Below are 22,072 nucleotides of genomic sequence, written 5' to 3'. Positions count from 1 at the left end.
GTCCCAGTGCCACAGCCACATTTCATACATCTTGTGGTGTGAACAAGACTTGTCCACCATACAGACTTGCCATGAAGCACAGAAAGCAGTGTATTCCACACATACTCTCATACTAATTACAGCCCATATAATAACTGTGTTGTTACAATCTAAAGCGTAGGCTCTCTCTACCACTCTAAACTACAGATGTGAAGGTAAATTACAATTAATGAGGCTGCATTTGAAAGTAATTACCTAATCTTATGCGACCCTGGGCTTGTACACTACACATGTGGTTATCCAACATGGAAAACCAATAAAATAAAAAACTTTATTTCTGGAAACTCAACAGACATCAGCGTTTTTAGCACAACATTTTCATTTTATATTTTGAAGATATTATTAGTCTAATTCTTAAAACTACACTACAGTTATTACCCTGAGCTAAGACTGTGCACAAACACATGCGCTCTATTGATAGAGCTAAGGTTATGGCACTAGGAAAGAATCTGCCACAGTCTGCCCAATCTGACAGCTTTTATTATTTATTAATTACCTTACTTTTACAAGTTGGAGAATTCAGTAATTTACTGTGGCCTGCTGGCAGGAGGGGGAGGAGGAGGAGGCTGTTTTTCCAGCCCAGAGGGACAAAAGGCTCTCTCAGGTTGTCCAGCAGTTTCTGCATCCTGACTAGACTTTATTTTTTCTTCGTTTATTGATATAGAACGTGGAGAAACCTGGTGTGTATACATATAATTTAATGCGTTTCATTAATTATTATCACTGCTTAGGTCAGGTTTTATATTCACAATGATTCCTACTCATTCACTGCAAAAAAAACCTAGGGAAAAACTCTTTTCATGCCCTTTTATATATTTCACAGTAATTTTATAATATATAAATTTAAGAATTATAACACAGACAAATTTTTTTATGTTTTTACAAGGTCCAGTCAAATGAATATTGCTGTTACTACTACTACTAATTGTAAGACAGTATTTTCAAAGTGCCCGTTTTATCTAACAACCCCTGGTTTTAAAGTGTTATATAAATAAAATTGTACTGTATTGTATGTAAAAGAAAGAGGAAAAAAAAAAAAAGTCAAAAAGCAGCAAGAACGTTGAACGAGCGTGTGCAGCAGCTCCCAACCAGGTGTGGAATAATAATCATGCCGTACCTCACTCTCACTACATTCGCTGGGGTCATCACCATGAATGGCCATCTGGTATTGGGCGTACAGCGCTGACGACTGCTGATACGACGCCATGAATTGAGGGTCCTCAAAGTTCACTGGCACTAGCCTCACCTTCAAGCACAGGGTGTTGGGGGAGGGGAGGTGAAGGGAGGTTTTACAACGATAAACAATGCATACGAGGACAGTGAGCAGCTAGAAAAGGGAGGGCGGAGGACGTGAACAGTGCTGGAATCAACAGTGCGTTATATCATAGCGTTGGCATCAGTCTCCTAGCCCTTGAGAAAAGCTGGTAACACAGTACTTGGTTACTGGTTTATTCAAATCAGATTGCCGGGCACACAAATATCAGCGCAAGCAAACATTCTGCATCTAGGAGACTGATGGTGTATTTTCACAGCAATAACGTAATGAGAAACCTGAGGATGAGGCTAGTGCACCGCCCAGCTATTACCACAGATTGGCTGAAGAGGACTGGTAATATCAGACTGAACCCAGCATCAGTGCGTGCGAGGTCCAGAGCAGCAGAAGCCTGTCTGAGTGGATCATCTAAGCGGGACGCGTACAGATTCTTGTCCAACACCGCAGACTCTCCTCAAAAAGGTAAACAAGGTTGAACTGAGTGCACGCAAGAAAATTAAAACCACACAAACACTACGAGCTCCAGTTCCAAATTCAAATCATACTCTGGTTCAGAAACTGAAACTATCGTGAGGGCAGGGTGACAGTAGACACAGACAGGGCAAATGTGTGAAGGTCGGGAGGGGTCAGCTGACAAACTACCTCAACCCCCAAACTAAAAACAGCTCAACACTAACGACCCGGCTGGCCGACCAAGGGCCAAGTCAGACACCTGGAGAAACACCGCTCTCAACCCTGGCGTATGGAAACATTTTCCCCTCCATTTCCTCTCCCTTTGACTTTCGCATTTATACACATACCCTCTCTTTAATACTAGCATGTTAATTCACTTTCCCCCTCATTCAAGCAGATGCTTAAGACTATTTAACTTAATTCTTGTTTCAAAGTTCCAACACAAATTATTTATCCATTCAAGTCTAATTTTAAAACTTCGCAGCGACCGAACCCAGTTATACAAATGCAATGATGCTTAAATGATTGAATTGAATGATATTCCTGTATGAATAAGTACAAAAATGGAATACATCAAAGCCTTTTATTTCCTTTCTAGGTCCCCACATTTGTCGACCCTCTCCCTCCCTCCCTGGGTACCCCTAGAAAAGGTTGACCTATGCCTCCCACCCTCTGACCTGGCTCTCGGTGGGTTTGTCAGGAGGGTCCTTGTGAATGCCCATCTGGTAGAGTTTGTACACCTGGTAGGAGGCGTCGAAAGAAGCTTTGAACTGCGGGCTAGGGGGATTGGAGCGCACTAGCCTCACCTTCAAAAAGAATATGGGCAAACAAGAGTTAACAATAAAATGTAAGAAGCAATGAGAAAAGTGTAAGTGGTTATTGAAAATGCCCAATTAAGAAAAAAAAAAAAAAAAACTAAAAATTAAACTAACAAAACAAAAAAAGACCACAAAAGGGAAGAAAGACTGACATAAGCACACCCTCTTAAAACCATCTTTTGCAAATAAATCACAGCACTTACAATTCCTAAGATATCATTTCATTTTAATCAAAGGCTTCTTTTCACCTACGACAGCTGTACGAGACCTTAAGCTCAAGTTGTAGTGAATCCTTTGGAGAAAAATCTCATTTTATAAAATATAATCTAGCTAATCTAATCACACACACAAATATCTTTCGTTTTTAATAGATGTTTGTGTAAGATGTGGCTTCATGAAAGTGGGTGTGTTATGTCCGTCTTTCTTGTGACACAAGAATATTACAAACAAGTTGCTCTAAATATAATCATTAACATATTTGCTAATGTGCTTTTTGGGATAAATGGGGATAAATGGCGGAGCATTTCTTCAGCTCTGCCATGTCATCAAAAGCATGACAAACATTAAAACCACAGTCCAAGTTCAGGTAACCTAGTATAAGAACACAATTAGGCAACCTAAGTGGCCTAATAAGTTATAATAGGTTAATTTTTACATACAATAATTACAGGTGCATAGAAAAATTATGATGCATCCATCACATGTGTACTTATGCAGCAGTGAATCCAACAAGGCATATATGATAAGCTCAAACTTCAACAGAGAAGATCAGGAAAAGTCTTTGATAGAAAGACGGGGAAAGAAAAACTGACCAATGCTGCTAATATTAAAAAAATGAAAGGATCCTTCTCTCATTGTCCAGCCCCATTTAATTAACTGTCTCCTCATTTTGAAGTTTTTGTTGGCCACAGAGGCTGTGCCATATAAATCCCCTGGAAGGACACGACAGATGAATCGAACTTGGGGTTTGTTTGGCTTGGAACTTAACTCTTAGGTCTCTCATATGAACATTTGGCATCAGCATCCTTTAGTCAAACAGAGATGCTGAACGTCTCAAGTTTGCTCGTCTTAATATTGTTCTTAATCTGGAGATATATATTTTTGATAAGTTGAAAAAAAAATAAAAATTGGGGGAAACTCGCACCACTAGCAGACAGCATGGAAATGAAATTTCCAGTTCTCAAAACAGACTTGAAATTCAAAACCAACTTAAATTGCTTAAGAATGTTCAAATAAAGCCAAACAACACAACTGCACTTTGTTTAGCTAATTAAAATTTATTAAAGAAAAGTGTTGTATCTTAATGATATTTTGTCATGAACCCTCAAGACCTTTCTTTGCACTGTTATAAGTAAAAGGACAGACGAGAAAACTGACTGCCAAACCACTGCATATTAAGTAATGGGATAAAAGAACATCTATGGAAATATGAAAAAACTGCAGAGGCTATACACAGGCACTCTTAAGGGGAAGAGCAGTTCCATACTTTCCAGAGGTGCCTGAGGGGATTTGTATCATGTTGTCACACTGACCCCAAGTGGCGGCATGCAGAACCCCGGCTGCACTGCATGGTCATCTAAACTCGTCTTCCCTGTCCCTATGACTCATCTCTCTGATCTGCAAAAGTAGTGAGCTCGTCCAAGGACACAGAATCAATCGTAGCAAAAGAGTATTATAAACAATGAAGCTTTGCAGAAAGCGACGGTGATCTTATAGCAAAGCCAAAGTGAAGATGCTTAATCACCAAATTTCCATTTCCACGTTTTATATGGACCCCGCAGGGTTTTTTTATGTATCCTGCAGTGTATTCTCGAGTGTGACATCTTAAACAGATGTGTTTATGAAGAAACTGAGCTTGACTACACTTAATTGCTCTAGTGTAAACACAATAATCATCTGGTACTGGTGTGACAACACTTAAGGATCAACACAAGACACGTCCAACTGACAACATCAGAACGATTTGCTAAACTGCTAATGATTCAAAATGTTCCTTAGCCAGAAATCTGTTGCAGCCCTGCTCTATGTTCTATAATAAAGAGCTAAATGGGTCAAGTAGAAGCCTCTCCAAATTGTATGACTTGTAAAACATATAATTAACCTCCATTTGCATCGGATAACATTGTGTGCGTGGCCTCTAAAGAGAATTCAATTATAATTCCTAGCAAACAAATGAATCCAACTGAAAAGAGCTCTCTAGTCTCACGGGGTACATAGACAAAAGGCAGACACTGCCTGGTTCATCACTGCATCTGGCTTAAATCTTGGTCAAGACCAGGAATGACGTTACTCTACCAACCTCAGATGGAGGCTTAGCCAGGGATCTCTCTTCTACATTGTTCTCCTGCCTGCCAAAACTTCATTTCCATGTCTTTTCATACTGGCTGAGCTGGGTGCTGTGGTTTTAATGTCATCAGCAGAGTAATGCAACCCATTTTGTGTGGTGTGCCTGTCATTTGGTTGAATTCGAAGTAGGAAGAGGTGGTTTTTCCACTCCGCTTTGGCTAGCTATCCTATCCGTACACATAAACACATGTGAAGTCACTGGAGCTGGGGAAGAGCTCTGTGAGACCAAATGTTCGAGCTAGCTAAGTCCAAACATTACAAAGCCTGAAAGCTAGACTAAGAACACTATTTCTTAATGACAGAATCATCAAAATAGGTTAATGATTATTTAAAGTTACAGAAAAAAAAAAGAGGAACAAAAGTTTGCTCCACAATATTTTTGTTCACCTCAAGGCAATGAGCAGAGTTTTCAGGCAATGATTCGCTGATGAATTCTTCCAATGTTTTTGATTGGTTGTTTTGACTAGGAGTGGGTTGGGTAGGAGAGACAGTGGAGGAAACGCCGTCGCCATTTTGCCTCATTTGTTCTTTCTGAAGACGCCGCTCTTTCCTCAACTCTTTGGCCTTCCTACACGGCGGGCGGCTAGGATCGGCTCCATTCCCTGCAAGACAGAAGGAGAAATGTCAAAGGTTTCCTGAATGTGCATTATCGCTTTCATTTTATGCAAAGACATGGTGAGAATATGCCACGGACGTAAAAGACCCAGTTTAAAAACTGAACTCGGGGAGAATGATCATTTTCAGCTTCAGACTGCTTTTTCGGTAAGAATAAACCAAAAGTAACAAAGGCTTTAACTTTGAGCCGCTGTAACTTTCAAAAAACATATGCAATAGCTGCCCGTCACTTTGACTCCAGTAGCACATAGAATATTGTTTCATGGCTGCCAAAGCAATGATTTAATGTAAAGACTACTGAGGTAAGGATGGTGATTACCTCAGTCCTCTTTGATTTTTCACTGAAGCAAGCATAGTTGGGTTTTTTTGGCGATAACAAAAAAAACCAACCTAATAATAAAAACAATCAGGTCTGCTGGTGTGGGAAAATAAATGAGTGGACCAGCTCATCGTACATCGCAAAGAGAAAACAACACACGCATTTTTTTCCTTCTATCAGCAAGACTGACAGAAACAGTTCCTGAAATTACTAAATCTCTGCCTGTCCCTTCTTCTCCTCCTGCTGCCCCTCCTCCTCCTCCTTCTCCTCCTCTACCACCACAACCTCCTGGGCTCTTGCCAAGCCCTTCAGCTCTCCGGGCATCCCATGTCAACAGTTTACACGCCCACATCCTGTTTGGAGCAATAAGGAAACGAGAGCCGTTTCCTGCTTGTCATATTGCCAGCTGCCACCATCAGCTCATTCACCAACTCCCCCTCCGGTGAGGTCACAAGGAAGAGAGAGTGAGCGAGAGATCCCGATGCCTGATCCTGACAGAGGAGAGAGAAACAGATCCTGGCCAAGAATCACTCACGGCATTCAGCTTTAGCTGTCTCAAGGTCCTGTGTCTGTATGGCAGATTGCACCCTGTGAACAGTAAATACAGAACTGAAGCTATGCTATAAAATATGCTAAAAACATGAAATGACATTTGCAGTGCATAAACTAAAACTAAAAAAAATATTTTTGTATTTTTTTATTTATCGCTTACTGTGTTCTTCTTCTAAATGATTTGTTGTCGAGTCATCGGGGGCGATAGGAGCACATAAATGTAGTGACTAAGAAAATTAACAGCGTAATATTTAATCTCAAGATTGCCACATTAGCGTTTTATTGGAAATGAAAAGCGGTGCGAAAGGAAGTTTGCACTTGCAAGAAATCACCTCTGGTATAAACAGAGTTGTGGCTGTGATAGCGTGGTCACATAGTTTACCTCTTTCAGAATAAACAAACCAATGTCAAGGAAGAGTGGTCACGCAGACAACAGGAACTACAGCCTGGACCGAGTTCATCACACTGACTCAACCACAAACACAGCAACCCTTATCCATGATTACTCTGTCCATGCGCCTCTCTCTCCCAGTAATTACACTCTCAGCATCGACACACACTTTCTCTCTTAGCCTCACAAACACAAAAAAAAAAAAACAGGTACTCCCAAGGACAGGATATGCAGCTGTGGTGAAGATAAAGTCTGACAGACCAGTTCCTGTGGAAGACAGATGCACTTTCTCCAGCAGTTAGCGCTTCATAAAATCTATGACATTCTCTATCCATGCTTCCCCGAGCACACATATGGCTTTCAGAAGATACACTCAGTGTAAGCTGTCTAGAAATGTGAAATACTGCTTTCCTATATGTAAACATGCAGCACACAAGTCAGTATTGATTTACAGTGGTTGGAGGATACTGTCGTCTCTGTTCTGCGTGTGCAGTGGCATTTATTGCAATGTATAACCCTTGAGAAACTACCAACTTAAACTCTCTGCTGTAATTAAAACTGGTTCCGCTTAAGTTTTTGGTAACTGGAAACTCCCCAAAGTTATAAAGTGCACTAGTCATAAAAGTAGAGGGAAGAGAGGTCCAGCTGTTTTCTGCTAACGGTGAAAAACATGATCGCACACGGCTTCAATAATGTTGAAATCTGGGCTCCGGGGAGGCCAATCCATGACTGATAGTGTTCCAGTGAGTGGTGTTTACAGCGTTAGTATCGTGCTTGACATCATTTTCCTGCTGGAAAATGAAGCTGTTCCAATCAGACGCTGGATCAAAATCTGGTGATACTTTTCTGTGTTCATAGCCCCAAACCATGACACAGCCTCCACAAATAGCTGTAGACACTCACTTTTCCATCTCATTCTTGACCTACTTCTGTACATACTGACGATGATTTGAACCAAAAATCCCAAATTTGGATTCATCACTCCACGTGACTTTTGTTCACCGATTTTCGGTCCAATTCTTGAGTAATTTGGCATACCTCAGCCTTTTCTCCAGGTTTCCTTTAAAAAATGGCTTCACAATACCCCCGCCTCCACGGAGACCATTTCTAATAAGGCTTTGGTGAACAGCAGTGAACAACGGAAGGCCCTAATGCATCTCTCAGGTCCTGTGTCAGGTGTTTGTTGGATTCCCCCCCCCATTTCTTAAGGAAGTTCAGTGTGTACTGCTCTCCTGCTGTAGTTTTTTTTTTTTTTTTTTTTTTTTTTAGGCCTGCCACTTTCTCTTTTCCCCCCCTAGTTTTCTCAGGTTTTTGGTAAATGTGGTAAAATGCTCACCTTGTTGGTCTAAAAATCCTATTTTATTCTTGTCAAGCTATATTATCTTTGACATTTGTCATAGATTCACCAAAAAATGGGAACAAATTATGCGTTTTCATTACGAAGTTGTTGATCTTGTGTAAAAGCCAGACTGGTTCACCCCTTGAGTTAAGTGCCTTTCTCATAATCATTGCATGATTTACAAAAAATTTGAACAATAATATTTCTCCAACATCCTCTCTTGCCTTTTAATTAATGATGCTGGATGGCGTTCTCATCAGAGTTGGAAAGGAAAAAAAGCAGCTGAAGCCTGAAACATTAAAGGTTGTTAAAAACGCCACTTCCTCTGTCTAATGGGAGTTTATTATCTCTTCCCTATAAGTGTTATTAATTCATTATTGAGGGGATATCCTGTGCTGGAAAATAAGGAGGAGAACATAGACAGATAATTCCAAACCAGACACACACTCCTACGAAACAGTGAACAAACAGTGCCCTCATTCACCAACATGCTGCAGTGTGAAGCCTGGTTTACAAGGTGAACAGTGACACCTTCTGGCAAGATCTGATACTTCAGTTAGTGCAGAGCACAGCATGAGGCCATATTGGATACAGTAGAGACAGCATAAATTTAAGCAGAAAACCAAAGAAGCCATTAAGTATTAAGTACAAACAGCTAAGGATTCCTCGATTAGACACAGGTGGCTTATTATTAGCTTAGTTGTAGTTGACTACATTTAAACAAATTAATAAGTAATCATGTATTCAAATTGTCTGAGCTGCAATGTTTAAAAAAAACATCCAAATTAAGTTTAATTGCTGCAAAGAAATTCCAAAAACACTAAAGGGAAACTACTTATATAGCAAGCCAGGATAAAAATTCACCACATAAATGCTACATTAATACTCTGTATGATCAGTGCATTTTTAAGGTCTGTTTCCATTGTTTTCTGGTGGCAGGATCTGCTTTCTGTGTCTGAAGTTCAGTGTTGACAGCTCAGCATCTACAGTGAAAAAAACAACGCTTTGCTTACAGCTTTTTCTCCCCTGCTGTGCTGACAGCATTTTCAGTTAAAGAGCATTACTTCCCTCTTTGTCCCTGACAAAGTGTCAATCCATAGCAGTCACTGACAATCAAACTGTTTGGAATCCCAGACTGATCTAATCCCGTTCTTAGGTCCTTCCTGGAGTAGACTGTGGAGACTCGGAGCACTCGGTACAGATGAAGACACAAAAATGTTTCACGCATTTTTGTAACCTAACAACAACGCGGCTTTCTGAGAAGAGCTCCAAGACTGAAAGCACATAACCCAGAAACCGGCCTTTCCAGTTAGTGGGTTATTAAAACGAAGAATAAGGTCAACGTGAAATTATCCGCTTCGGTTTCACACTTACTGGGAAGCTTCATTGCACTGGTGGTAATAAATAATAACACCCCGTCAACTCGATTAATATCACCTTCAGCCCGTTTATGTGTGAGAAGGTGCACACACAACAAAGCCGAGAGCAGAGAGAGGTAAAAACCCCGCACTACTTATTGCTGAGGCTTCATAGTACAGCTGCTTGAGCCGTTCATATAAGGATTTATGTCATTGTTTTAAAACTTTAGTTAGTTTAATTTTTTTATGATCACTGCCGCTCCAGGTTTAGATTGATAGCTCATTCTATTCTATGTGATCTAACTAATTATAGTACTAACTTTTTTCTCCCCCCGAGCAACGGCAAGTACAGCACTAGTTTAGATGACTCCTACCTGGTTTGGGAGCTGCGGATGTTGTGGTCCCAGCCAGTACAGACACTGGATCATTTTGTGATGTTTGTGAGCCTGTAGGTGTGGCATCTGCTGCCTCCTTCTGAACTTCTGTGGTAGATGGAAACTCTGTAGCATCCTTCTGAATGCCTGTGAGAGCGGTGTACTTTAAATGTACTTTCCTCAGTTCCTGTGGTCCTGCCTCTTCACACACCGAGTCCATTGGCTCACCTATAATGCAGGAAATCAATATTGCTTACACCAGACAGCACACTGTAAATTACCCTTCTCTTCTGTTTTGAATTGAATTCGTTTTTGAATTAGCACCCAATGCTAACTGCACTTTAAACCAGGGTGCTCACTTACGCCTGATCATTGACATCAGAATATGACATTACTGATCTGCAGTCATGCACCAGGACTGCTCTCTGTGACATCCTGCAGTTAAAAAGCCTTGCTGTGAAGGGGTCTCTGATGAAATGTTATGTGCACAGTTTGTGAGCTTTGCAACTGATGGAGCTCTTATGAGCTGATAGAGAGGAACAGCCATACTCCTGTGTAAACCCATAAATCTCAATCTGCCTGCTGTTCATGGCATCATTTATATCAAAACCTGTGGTCCATGAATACATTACAGACTCAAGTCATTTTCACACATTTATTAAGTTTCAAACTCAAGTCAAGCCTGTGTAGTGCTTCACACTACAAACTACAACACATATGCAGTCGCAGAGCACTAACTGCTTAAAGAGTATTGCCATTTTTTCCACGAACTGTACACCAATAGAGACTATGAATGGATGTGTTTATACCTCATATATTATACATACCTGCACAATCTTCCTGCCCCTTTTGCAGCTCCCCTTTGGATATAAATCTGTTCATCTTCTTCAGGATTTTCTTGTGGGATTTGGAAGGCTGGAATTTCAGAGCGTGGCATCTTGAGAGAGGATACAAGGTAAAGGTTATTGGTTGTTAAAGCAAACATTTAATTAACGTATTTTTTCAACATAGATCAAACAACCCTTGTGTATTCTAGGTTTTTTGGTCTTATCAGATCTTAAGTTACTTAAAGCATGACTCATAAAAGGAAATTTTGGTAAGCAAGTTAATAAAATTACCTGATGGTATACTGTGGACAGCATGTCTTCTGCATTATGGGTTTGTAAACATACTTCCCACTTCTGAAAATGAAAACATGGGCAAGATTTGTGGGAGAAAAAAAAAATAAAGGCAATAAATTATTATTTTTTATTTGAAGTAGTCACAACTCCCTTTTTAAAACTGAATTCAGGAGAAAAGGTTTCAAATGGAAGTAGGAAACCACTGGCTGAAACCAGGATACTAAGTAGCTACTCACCTTCTCCATCCTCGATCTATGAGGTCTTGGTAGTCTTGTACTGTCATGGTGTGGGACCACATCCCTACAATCAAAACAAAACAAATAATTAATCAAATTGTTTCCTTAAAATGTATAATTGATTTAAATACAATTTTATACATAATGGCAATCGTTGAAAATATGGCAACAAGCCTAAGCAGTGTTATGTATGAAAAGTCTCTTCACCTTAAGCCCAATCAGGCTTAAGGTTATAAAAGTGGTCACGCCTTTTCTTTTATTCACAAAAAGCGAATGAGACGAGGAAGAAACTGTTAATGAGATAATACTTCTGTGTTTAAATTGATGATAAAACTGAACCGGAAACAAGGAGAACGAGTCAGGCTCTTCACAAGTGAGTAAAACTAAAACAGCTGTGATACGAGGTATGTATACAAACAAGGCATAGTCTGTCAAGAAGTTGAGAGACTTGTGGTAGGTCCACATTTTTGTTCCAGTTTAAAATACTGTCTCCAAAGGGTCATTCCCACAGTACTTTAAGGCCCCAATGGAAATATACAAATTTATCATTTGTAGCCAGACCAGATCCCTCTTCCCAGAGCCGAGGTCTGAGCTCTTCCTTTCAACTTTCAACTTTCCTATCACTCTTGGAGCCTGCATAAACAAACCAAAACGTAAGCTTCTATTGCAAGAAAACAATCCATTTAAATCTAAAACAGCCGAGGTAATTAACTGTTAAAAAGTTCACACAACACACACCAACCTCTCAGTCGAGTATAATTTCCTATGTTTCAAAAAAATGATGCTTAGAGTCCAAGCAAACTCCACTAGTGAACCACAAAATGACAGATGAGTCTCCAACAGACACAGCGGCAAGACTGCAGGCTTTCTTTATGTCTGACACACATCACAACTTTTCACAGGACTCTCTGTAGTACTGTGAAAAACTAAGTGCACCTTTATTGTTTCCATAGGATCTAGAGCAGTGGTTCTTAACCTGGGTTTGATCGAACCCTAGGGGTTCGGTTAGTCAGTCTCAGGGGTTTGGGCAGAGCCTCCGCCGTGACATGCACGGCTCATTTTGTGCACCAGTAAAAAACATATCTACGTCTTGAATTTGAAAAAAATCATATTTTATTTTTCACTAAAGAGGGGTTCAGTGAATTCGCATATGAAACTGGTGGGGTTCAGTACCTCCAACAAGGTTAAGAACCACTGATCTAGGGTGAGAAGTAGCAGTCAGGTGCTGCTATACAAATCACTTGATTAAATGATCATCAGGAAGTGTGACCAAGGCTACCAAAGCAGAGATTTGGGCAGTTTGCTTGTCTGGAGTGTTCAGGTGTGTGTTAATTGTCTCAAAAGTGGAAGTCTCAACAAATTCATCCCAAAGTCGAAGAAAAGGCAAACAACCAAGAGATACATCTCAGAGTCTGCAGCCCTCAGTTAATGTGTTAAATGTTAAAGTTCAATACAGTACAGATAGAAAACCACTGAACATGTACAACTTCTCTGGAAAGATCACTAGGCAGCCTCGCTTCTGTCAGTCTGCCCCAGGGCAGCTGTGGCTACAACTGTAGCTTGTCTCCACCAGTGTGTGAATGTGAGAGTGCATGAATAGTGGTATTGTAAAGCGCTTTGGGTGCCTTGAAAAGCGCTATATAAATCCAATCCATCATTATTATTATTATTATTACTAGGAGGAAGTCTTTTTTCTCTCAAGAGAATGTTGCAGCACAGCTTATGTCTGAAAGTTGCATCTGGCCAAACCACAACACTTCTGGACCAGTGTCCTTTGGAATGATGAGGCCAAAGTGGAAATATCTACCATAATGCATAATATTAGCATAAACATATTAGCGTAAACAGCTCATACCAGCTGTCAAGCACAGTGATGGAGGGGATGTTTTGCAGTGGTGTTTGGTTTTTTGCAGCCACTGTACCTGGTTACTTTCCAGTCACTGAGCTGATTATAAACTCCTCTGTATACTCAAGTATTCAAGAGGCAAATGTGAAGCCATCTACATACCAGCTAAAAGTTGGTAGCAATTGAGTCATGCAAAGCGATAAGCAGCAGAATGGCTGACAAAGAAAGAAAAAAAAACATAAAGGCACTGCAGTGACCCAGTTACAGTCCAGACCTCCAAATTCAAACGGTGTGGTGGGACATTACAGGGGCCTGGGTATAAACTAATGACTGCAAACTTCAGTGAACTGAAGCAACGTTGCAAAGAATTCCTCCAAAACAACGTGAAAAGACTGAGACAAAATCATATCATTTTTCTTATGGAAAATGATTCCTTCAAGTTACTGCTGCTACAATATGATGATTCTACAAATGAATCATGACGTGACCTTAGTTTTTCACAGGTCTGTATGAAGTTCCTGTGAAAACTTTCTAGACTGTATGTCTATACAACCGAATCACCATCATAAATAAACGTGTAAACAGTATGTCAAAATCTGTTTTTTCTTATGTTGCATTATTCAAATCATTGTCCCCCCCCCGTTACATAGATCTTCAGTTATCTTATCTGTCAGTGGTAAAATAAAGAGCACTGAAATTCACTCTGTTTAAAACCCCAGAGAAGTTATGCTTAAATACAAAAAGTTTAGGGCCTACACATTTAGTCTCTCGGATATTTCTGGCCTATGACTGTAAAATGATCACACCCTCTGAAATTGCAGAAATGTCCCATTCTCATATACATGTGCATTAAAACCAATAATGAGCATATAAAATGAACTTAAAAGGCTTTAAATTATGCTGATTAATTAACTCCTTTTATTTGAACATAATACATGTCATCAAAAAGCCCTGCTAATTTGTTAGGCAGGAATCATGAGTCTAAAATACAAAGAATAGATTCCATGTGCAGGCGGGATAAGAGTACAGTGGCTCACAGCACACCTGGAGTGTGTTTTCACCACTCACACCAGATCCCTTCTTCAGCCTTCACTCAGGCATGACAGACACAATAACACAGATGAGAGCAGATGTTGTGCTCTTGTTGTGAGGAGTTGCGTTTGATTTGTATCTGACAACACTGTTGATAATATCACTGCACCAATCACACCAAGGGAAAACATCATATGACCCACCTGTTCAGAAAAGTCTACAGTAAAGACGCACTGCTACTATATACTGTATATAGTAGCAGTGCGTCTTTACTGTAGACTTACATATATACTGTATGTATATAATATACATAATCCATGCATCTACAGCATAAGATGCTTTTTTGGAAATCGAATTTCCCAGAGGAACCCACCCGAGGGATTAATAAAGTTCTATCTTATCTTATCTTTCCAGGAAAATAAAATGATGCCAGTGAGAATATAACATGAGATAACGCTTGACCTGCATCCACTTCCACCCTGTAGCACTGTTACATAGTTACAAGAATTACACAGGTAGTAAAGTCTCCCTTCTTCACTGCAAGCTGTCGTACCCATATGATGTAACAGGAACAGATTAACACTCTTATCTTAGATTAGACATCAGCTCTCGTCTGCAGGCGATGTGCCCAGTTGCTCATTGACTACACTGGGACCTCCCTAATTATAGTCAACCTGTCTCAGCCCTGCTCAGATCAAATCAATGACACCAGTGTGTCCTCTTACCTTCTCACAGTTTTAATTTTTATGTGAAAGTGAGATCTTTTAAAAAGTAAGAGTAAAATGAATTGCTGCATCATCGAGGTTCATTTTTACTAAATATTCCAAAATATAGCCACGTGTCAGCATTTATAATTAGGCTGTTCAACTAGTACACTGTTATCCCTCTGTCACTCACAGCTAGAGAACAGAGTTCGCAAGAAAAAGTAATGCCAAGTACAATCTACATTACCTGTTACACCAAAACAAAGTGTGAGAAAGTACTATAACACATGCGTCGCTCGTTGTCACCTATTGGATATTATACGACTTTTAAACCACGTAAAATATAAAATATCCTGGATTTCCTAAACTCGGCGTCACATCACAAATAAAAAAAGAGAAAGCTGCACTTTCTAAGAGCAGCAGCCTTGCTTCTCCGTCCTGCTGTTTAAGAGACTACCTATTAGCTTGATGCTACTGCAAATCTACTGCTAACATGCTACAATTGCATTGTTACACCCCAAGTTAAACATTGTTGTCCTACAGAAAAAACATTCAACAATAACCTTAACTGATTTATTCTACAAGCCTTCTTCCGTTTCCCAGAAAGCAAAAGCTAGGCTAGAAGCTAACGGCTAAGCTAGGTCAATAACCTTAAACCTATCTAAATGATGTCGGGCTAACGCTAAATAATATTTACACTCGCAGTGTGCGTGCAGTCTATGTAACATACTCAAATACACTGACATTAGGGATAGGTGCAGTGCAAAAAACAGTTAGCCGGCTATTATGCCAGAAAGTAGACGGAGCTAGGTCATTAGCACAAGCCAGTTCAGAGAACCCCGGCTATCCTCCACACAGACACACATATACACACACTTCATCCCCAGCTTACCACGAGAGAAGTTTCCCGTTTGGCTTTTACAGTAACCACAGCGGTAGCCATCTTCTCCCCCGAAATATTCTACTATAGTGTAAGACTTATTTCCTGCCATCTTTAAGATCTAGCACAGCTGACAGCTGAGACAGGTGACCTGGCAAGCCTTGCTCGACATGTAACCCCGCCCACAGCAAATACGTCATCAGTTGTGCGTAAAACAAAGGGAGTTCTGATAAAAGTGTTTAAGTGTTACAAGTAACACTCAAATAATGAAACAGCTTTTGTTTTTTGGATCAAAATAAACAATGCATTGCAGCGCATTCTGTAGAAATGACTTTATAACTTCATATTTAAGAAGACAGAGGCAGGGGAGAGGATGAAGGCATGTTCAGAGGCCTGAACATGTTCTGAATGTACGGTTTGGAGACAGTGGCACTGGCATAAAGACAAGGGGTGAAGCTGGAGGTGGCAGATGAAAATGCTCACTTTCACTGACAAAGATAGACAGATTTACAATCCTGTCTATCAGTGACAGTTCAGGCTGAGAACTTTAGAGATAAAGTTTGGAGAAGAAGGTTAAGATGGTTTGAACATGTGCAGAGGAGGTGTAGTGGACATACTGGACAAAAGATGCTGAAGATGCAGCAGCTAGGTAACAGATAATGGGGAAGCCCACAGACTAGGTTCATGGATGTAGTGAAGCAAGACATGCAGAGAGTTGGTGTGACAGAAAAGGATGCACGGGACAGGATGAGAGGGAGGCAGATGATCAGTTGTGGTGAGTCCTAACATTAGTAATCAAAAGAAGATTATTTAAAAACTCAGTTCTATCAATTAAATAGAGTAATAACCGAAATCAGGCTATATACCAACAGCTGCTTCCCCACTCTTAAATTAAACATAGTATGGATTAAGTAAACTAAAACAAAAAATTACAAAAATAAAGACCTTCGTTGGGGGGAAAATGGGCAGATTTCTCACCAAAAGCTTTGTGACACATAAAATTCCACAAGTTATAATTAAAGAACTGTACACCATATTTATTAAATTATCTGTGCAAAGAGGAAAGACAGCAAAGTAAATCCAAAACAAGATCCTGCATAAACAAGACCAAGGGAGAGTTTGCATGTAGAAAAATAACTTAGAAAATCACCGCTGGAACAATGATTTAGTTTTATGCAATTACAAAAATGGCGTTGGAGTGAAAAGCGCTTTGTCCAGTCCTAAGTTCTGTTTTACTTTTACAGTTTTCTCTCATTTAGCCACCAGTCAATTTTCTTGGGTTTCACATGGATTCATAGGTTCACAAAACCAGGATATTGGTTGTCTGATAAAAGTTGCCTCCATTCTTCCAACCACACAACAAAATAGACCTAAACAGGATTGTGAAAGCAGCTTGTGAGTTGAAATGCTACAGGCAGACACAAACCTCTAAATAAACACGTGACTTTATGTTGTTCAGTGGTTTCTAATTGAAACTCCCCTGCGGCACAGGGATGTTTTCGTGAAGGTATTTCATGCTGCCTTGCTCAGAGAAGTCAGCCACTGTGTGTCCCTCCCCTCGAAGGACCCACTTGGTGGTCAAAAGTCCCTCCAAACCTACAGGTCCTCTGGCATGTATCCGTGCTGTACTGATACCAACCTCAGCTCCTGCAAAATAAAGTAAAATTAAATACCTTGTTTTATTTTCAACATAGTGGTAGTTTAGGTTCACTTGAAGGTAAATACACACCAAGGCCAAAGCGGTAGCCATCAGCAAAGCGAGAGCTGGCGTTCCAGAATACACAGGCGCTGTCCACCTGTTGCAGAAACTGTTCGGCTGTTTCTTCATTCTCAGTAACAATGACATCAGTGTGGGAGCTGCCGTATTTGTGGATGTGGTCCACAGCTTCCTGCATGCTGTCAACCACCTCAATGCAGCATTCCAGGTCCCCATACTCTGTCCTCAGAGACTTGACCTCAGATGGGCTAAAAGTTAAATAGGATGCGAAGCGAGGACCAGCATGAATCTTTACCTGTAAGAAAGCAATAACCAATAGTTTGTTAAAGAATAAAAAACAAACAAATGTAATTTACTGTATTTATGGACGTTGGTAAAGTGTTAAATTCTCTTGCTGTTTTTCCTATTTCTGAATCTCATTCAAAGCATACACCCAAATAATCCTGTTTCTTACTTGCTCTGTTCTCAGCAAGTCAATGATCTGGTCAAACACAGGAGTACGCAGCAAATCTCTGTGAATAAGAAGAGTCTCCATGGCATTGCAGGCAGCAGGGTAGTCACATTTAGAGTCTTTGACTGGAAAGAAACACAGTTTGTACAATCATTCAAAACCAGTCAGTTTGCATTAGTGACAAATGCAATTAAATGCAATTAAAAACCTACCAACATCAAGAGCTTTGTCAATGCTGGCATCACTGTCGACGTAGACGTGACAGATGCCCTCACTGTGGCCCAAAACAGGAATGCCCTTGGCTGCCCTCTGGATTTCCCGGACCAGCTGAGATGAGCCCCTTGGAATGATTAGGTCAATCATCTTGTCCAGTCTGCACAGATCCTCAACTTCCTCACGTGTGCTCACCTACAGCACAAATTCTTTTAGTGTATCGCAACAAATAAAATACTACCAGGAAACTAAAATTATATTTCTATAATGATTTTTAGTCTTACCAGTTGAATGGCATCTGCTACACCATGAATGGAAAGGGCCTCTTGAGTGAGTTGATGTAGAATTTTGTTGGTGTTGGAAGCTTCTTTGCCACCTTTCAGGAGCAAAGCATTTCCGCTTGCAATTGCTAGTGCTGACACCTGAAGTATAGCATTTAAAATGTCACTCTTCTTGAACACATATAAAACCAAAGACTTTAAAAAAGTATTCCAGACTGTGTAGACATGGTCTGACCTGTGGCAGACAATCAGGGCGAGACTCAAAGATGACCAGCAGGACACCGATGGGGACCGTGATCTGTTCTAGTTCTAGGTTGTTGGCCACTCTAGTCCTCCTCAGCACCCGGCCGACGCTGTCCCTGGAGGAAACGGCGAGCTGACGCAGGCCAATGGCAAGACTGTTCAGCTTGGCTGTTGACAGACTCAGGCGACTGATCAGAGGCTGGGACAGACGACCTGTAAGAGTAAAGTATGAATAAAAATGCTGGCGCATCAATCAATAAAGAGAAACGTGTTGCCAAGCAGGAGTAAATGCTCTGCTACGCGATGCCACACCCAATGACTCCTACCAAAACAGACTACAATGGTATCTGAGTCACAGATCTACATTCAGGTATGGATTACGCTAATCCGTGTGCCAGCTCTCTGCCTCTGTACCTAATGTTGTTGCTAGCTCCATGTCTTTCCTGTTTGCATTAAGAATTTCTTCTTTCTTTTCTGTAAGGAGCTCAGCAAGACAGCAGATGATCTCCCCTCTCTGAAAAAACAAACACATAGATGTGATCAACACAATTCAAAATTAATTGACACTGCTGTCACTACGACGTAGAACTTATTTAATTTTGTGACCCTGTGCAACTAATTAGGATAATTTTTTCCCCCTTTACCTGTTCAGGGAGCAGGGAGGCCAGGGTTCTGCCTGCATGTCGTGCCATCTCTGTCTGCTGCTCCACAGTTGGGCCTGGTGGTGTCAATAACACCAACATCAAGCATAAATCCTCAAACCACAACAAAAAGATTCAAATGCTCTGTCTGAGTGGTTTTACCCAGTACCTGCAGGTTTCACTTCAGAGAAAAAGGTGCCAACTTTCTTCCCTTCCACAATGTCTGTGATGACGTGACCGGTGACTTTTGGATCTGTGCCATTGGCAATGATTACTGAGGTGCCACCCTGCAGTGCCCAGAGGGCTGCTTTCACCTGAGCCACACAACATGATTTAGTGTAATGCAACATTTTCATTACTGAAAGAACTCTGCCTCTTCATATAGTGAGATGAACTATTATCTGTCACACTGACCTTTGCTTCCATGCCGCCGATACCAACTCTGGATTTAGTCCCATATGTGATAGATTGTTGGTCTCCGGGATAGAATATATCAATGAGCTTGGCATCATCTGTTCCTGGCGGACTGTCGTATAAGCCTGAGGAAAAAATAAGAAAAATAAAATCACACATACATAGATATCTTCTGATTTAACAAAAACGCGAAAAAACAAAACAAAAAAGTCTTCTATTAATGTATGACTACCTGGCAATCATTAATGAATAAAAGCAAAGCATCAATAACATATATGGCAGTTGCTGTAATACTATGCATAATAATGGTTCACATTTATTATACATACAAACATAAACATAATCTACACAAATAACATACTGGCCATTACTGTGATTCTTAAATGCAAATTAAAGAAAATATTATTTAAATAGTCATATCTGTACCTTGGACATCAGACAGGGCAATAAGTAGGTCTACTTTCATTTCAACAGCCAGCCGTGCAGCCAAGCTGTCGTTATCTTTGATGCTTATTACCTGAAACACAAACCGATTTTTCATTAAGCAAAAAACACCGCGCAGGTCAGTAACAAGTTCAGTTGCTACTACATTTTAAAAGCTTCCCTCTCTCACTCAGGTGCAAAGGAAACATTGCATGCAAAAACAGGTGTACCCACATTTACACCCTGTAGGTCACTGTTGGGAACAGGGGGTGGAACAACAGCGTCGTTCGTGTTAATTATCGGGACGATATTCATACGCAGCAGTTCATGTAGCGTGCTGTTCAGGTTCCGGCGCTTCTGTTCATCGTGAAAGTCCAGATTGGTGACCAGAATCTAAGGAGGTGGAAAGAAATGTGAAGAAGTATGTGACATTTTAGTCAGATGCTGTAGGTATTTTATTCTATGCCAAACGTAGAGCACATACTTGTGCAGTGCAGATGCTGTATTGGGTGAACATAGCTTCGTACAGCGCCATCAGACCGCTCTGCCCAGCAGCTGCACAGGCTCTTGCTTCCAAAACTGGGACTGTCTGAAAGACAGTGAGATTTAAACAAAGTTAACAAGATTTCGAAAGAAAGAAATCAGCACACTGTTATACAGTCTACATTTACAAAATAGAGGGTCCAAGTTCCTTCTGTTAAAGCTTACTCACCATGTCTTTCAGTTGGTTCTGCCCAGAATGCAGAGCTTGTCTGACACTCTGAGACAGCAGTATCTCATGTCTCAGTCGCTGTTTCCCAAATGCCACAGCACCACTCGTAACAATCATCATCTCCCTGCCTTGATTCTGTAGCATGGCCACCTGATGGAACACAGAAACAATAACATTTAAGATCTCTTTTCTTTGGAGCAGTCATTCCTCTATAAAAGACACTTTGTATCAACATTATTACCTGCTCTACTATTGAAGCCAGTCGTCCCAGTGCCAGACCACATTCATCTCCACGCGTCACCACAGCGCTCCCAAGCTTCACTACAATGCGTTTGGCTTGCTTCAGCTCACTGCGGTGTGCAAAGGACTTCCCATGGGGTCGAGGGAGAACGACTGCGGGGAATAAAGAAAACAATCACATTTTAACAGGCATAGGCAGCCGAGGAAGAACCAACACATATCGAAGTGATCCTGAGATTTGTGTACAAGCCTAGTATGATGAAGCACTTGGCTGATCACTTACATTTAGCCTGGGAAAAGGCTCTGATGTAGACTGGGCACACATTTGATTGCCGTGTTCTGAATGGCAGAGGAGAGCAGGAAGCCAACCTGGCAAACATGGCACTGAAAATTCAGGACCACTGTGATGAGCACAGAAAGCAATGCATGGTTAGTTTAACAATGGAATAGCATCAAATTAAATAAGCAGCTTCTGGGTAAAACAAACAGGCTTGACGCCAACGTTTTAAATAGATATATGGAGTTTTGCTGTCGCTTGAAAGCTCTGCATCATGTGTCTTCTTCTTATCAGTGTTATGCGATATTTGGACTTGACACACTGACCCATTAAAGATTGTTTTGCACCAAGTTAGCTTAGAAAAATACCAGCAATAATAGGCAGGGCAATAGACTGGGCGTTTTTCACTTGTTTAACCTGTAATACATATGAACGAACTGCAGTTTGCATGGTAGTTTATCAGACTATAGCAGCTACGTGTCGAGTACTTCTGTCAAAACATACCTAGGTTAGCTAACGTTAGCTAGCTTTAGCTGTTGTGAGCTGCCTAACTTGCCTCGGTTTTCGACAGAACAGGCGGAAGAGATTTTTTATAAAAGACTCCTTACCCAGCGAGATGGAGACCTGGAAAGCCAACCACAGCTACACTTGTAAGTGAACGGCGAAATGAAGACACGTATTCAGTGAGAATCGCAGCGCTTCACTGCCACATCCACAGCCCACGTTGTGCGGGAAGTGCCGTAATGCTATTCACGAACGACGTG

The 22,072-nt window shown here is 40.8% G+C and overlaps 2 protein-coding genes across 6 annotated transcripts in view; both read right to left on the bottom strand.

The window, feature by feature from the left end:
* The window catches only part of ate1 (arginyltransferase 1), a 51,680-nt gene extending 35,783 nt beyond the window's left edge, over nt 1–15,897 (bottom strand). Inside the window, exons 1-8 of one of the 5 annotated variants that reach the window (XR_014923627.1) lie at nt 15,709–15,897; nt 11,235–11,298; nt 10,996–11,058; nt 10,705–10,814; nt 9,878–10,105; nt 5,317–5,531; nt 2,443–2,571; nt 1,157–1,285 (exon numbers count right to left, since the gene is read on the bottom strand). Coding sequence is in view for 4 of the 5 variants with exons in the window: in XM_085478204.1 (XP_085334330.1) it covers nt 1,157–1,285; nt 2,443–2,571; nt 5,317–5,531; nt 9,878–10,105; nt 10,705–10,814; nt 10,996–11,058; nt 11,235–11,298; nt 15,709–15,808 (1,038 nt within the window). In the remaining variant the exon portion in view is untranslated. The remainder of the gene's footprint in view (nt 1–1,156; nt 1,286–2,442; nt 2,572–5,316; nt 5,532–9,877; nt 10,106–10,704; nt 10,815–10,995; nt 11,059–11,234; nt 11,299–15,708) is intronic. The other 4 variants (XM_085478204.1, XM_085478206.1, XM_085478205.1 and 1 more) reach the window with 4 other exon arrangements.
* An 815-nt stretch (nt 15,898–16,712) lies between these two features.
* Nucleotides 16,713–22,072, bottom strand: LOC146695780 (delta-1-pyrroline-5-carboxylate synthase-like). The gene is made up of 17 exons (XM_085478203.1): nt 21,917–22,072; nt 21,315–21,432; nt 21,033–21,184; nt 20,792–20,941; nt 20,564–20,668; nt 20,314–20,472; nt 20,083–20,173; nt 19,657–19,781; nt 19,412–19,556; nt 19,246–19,319; nt 19,016–19,115; nt 18,594–18,814; nt 18,362–18,499; nt 18,077–18,272; nt 17,868–17,989; nt 17,426–17,708; nt 16,713–17,343 (listed from the first exon to the last, which is right to left on the bottom strand). Exons 2-17 carry the CDS (start codon nt 21,409–21,411, stop codon nt 17,162–17,164), a joined length of 2,340 nt encoding a protein of 779 aa, XP_085334329.1. The 5' UTR covers nt 21,412–21,432; nt 21,917–22,072; the 3' UTR covers nt 16,713–17,161.

The sequence above is a fragment of the Copadichromis virginalis genome, linkage group LG13 (genome assembly GCF_057382275.1).
Source record: "Copadichromis virginalis isolate Kocher_CV1m ecotype Utaka linkage group LG13, C_Virginalis_male_GT1.1, whole genome shotgun sequence".
Classification (NCBI taxonomy): domain Eukaryota; kingdom Metazoa; phylum Chordata; class Actinopteri; order Cichliformes; family Cichlidae; genus Copadichromis; species Copadichromis virginalis.
This window is presented reverse-complemented; position numbering and strand designations above follow the sequence as displayed.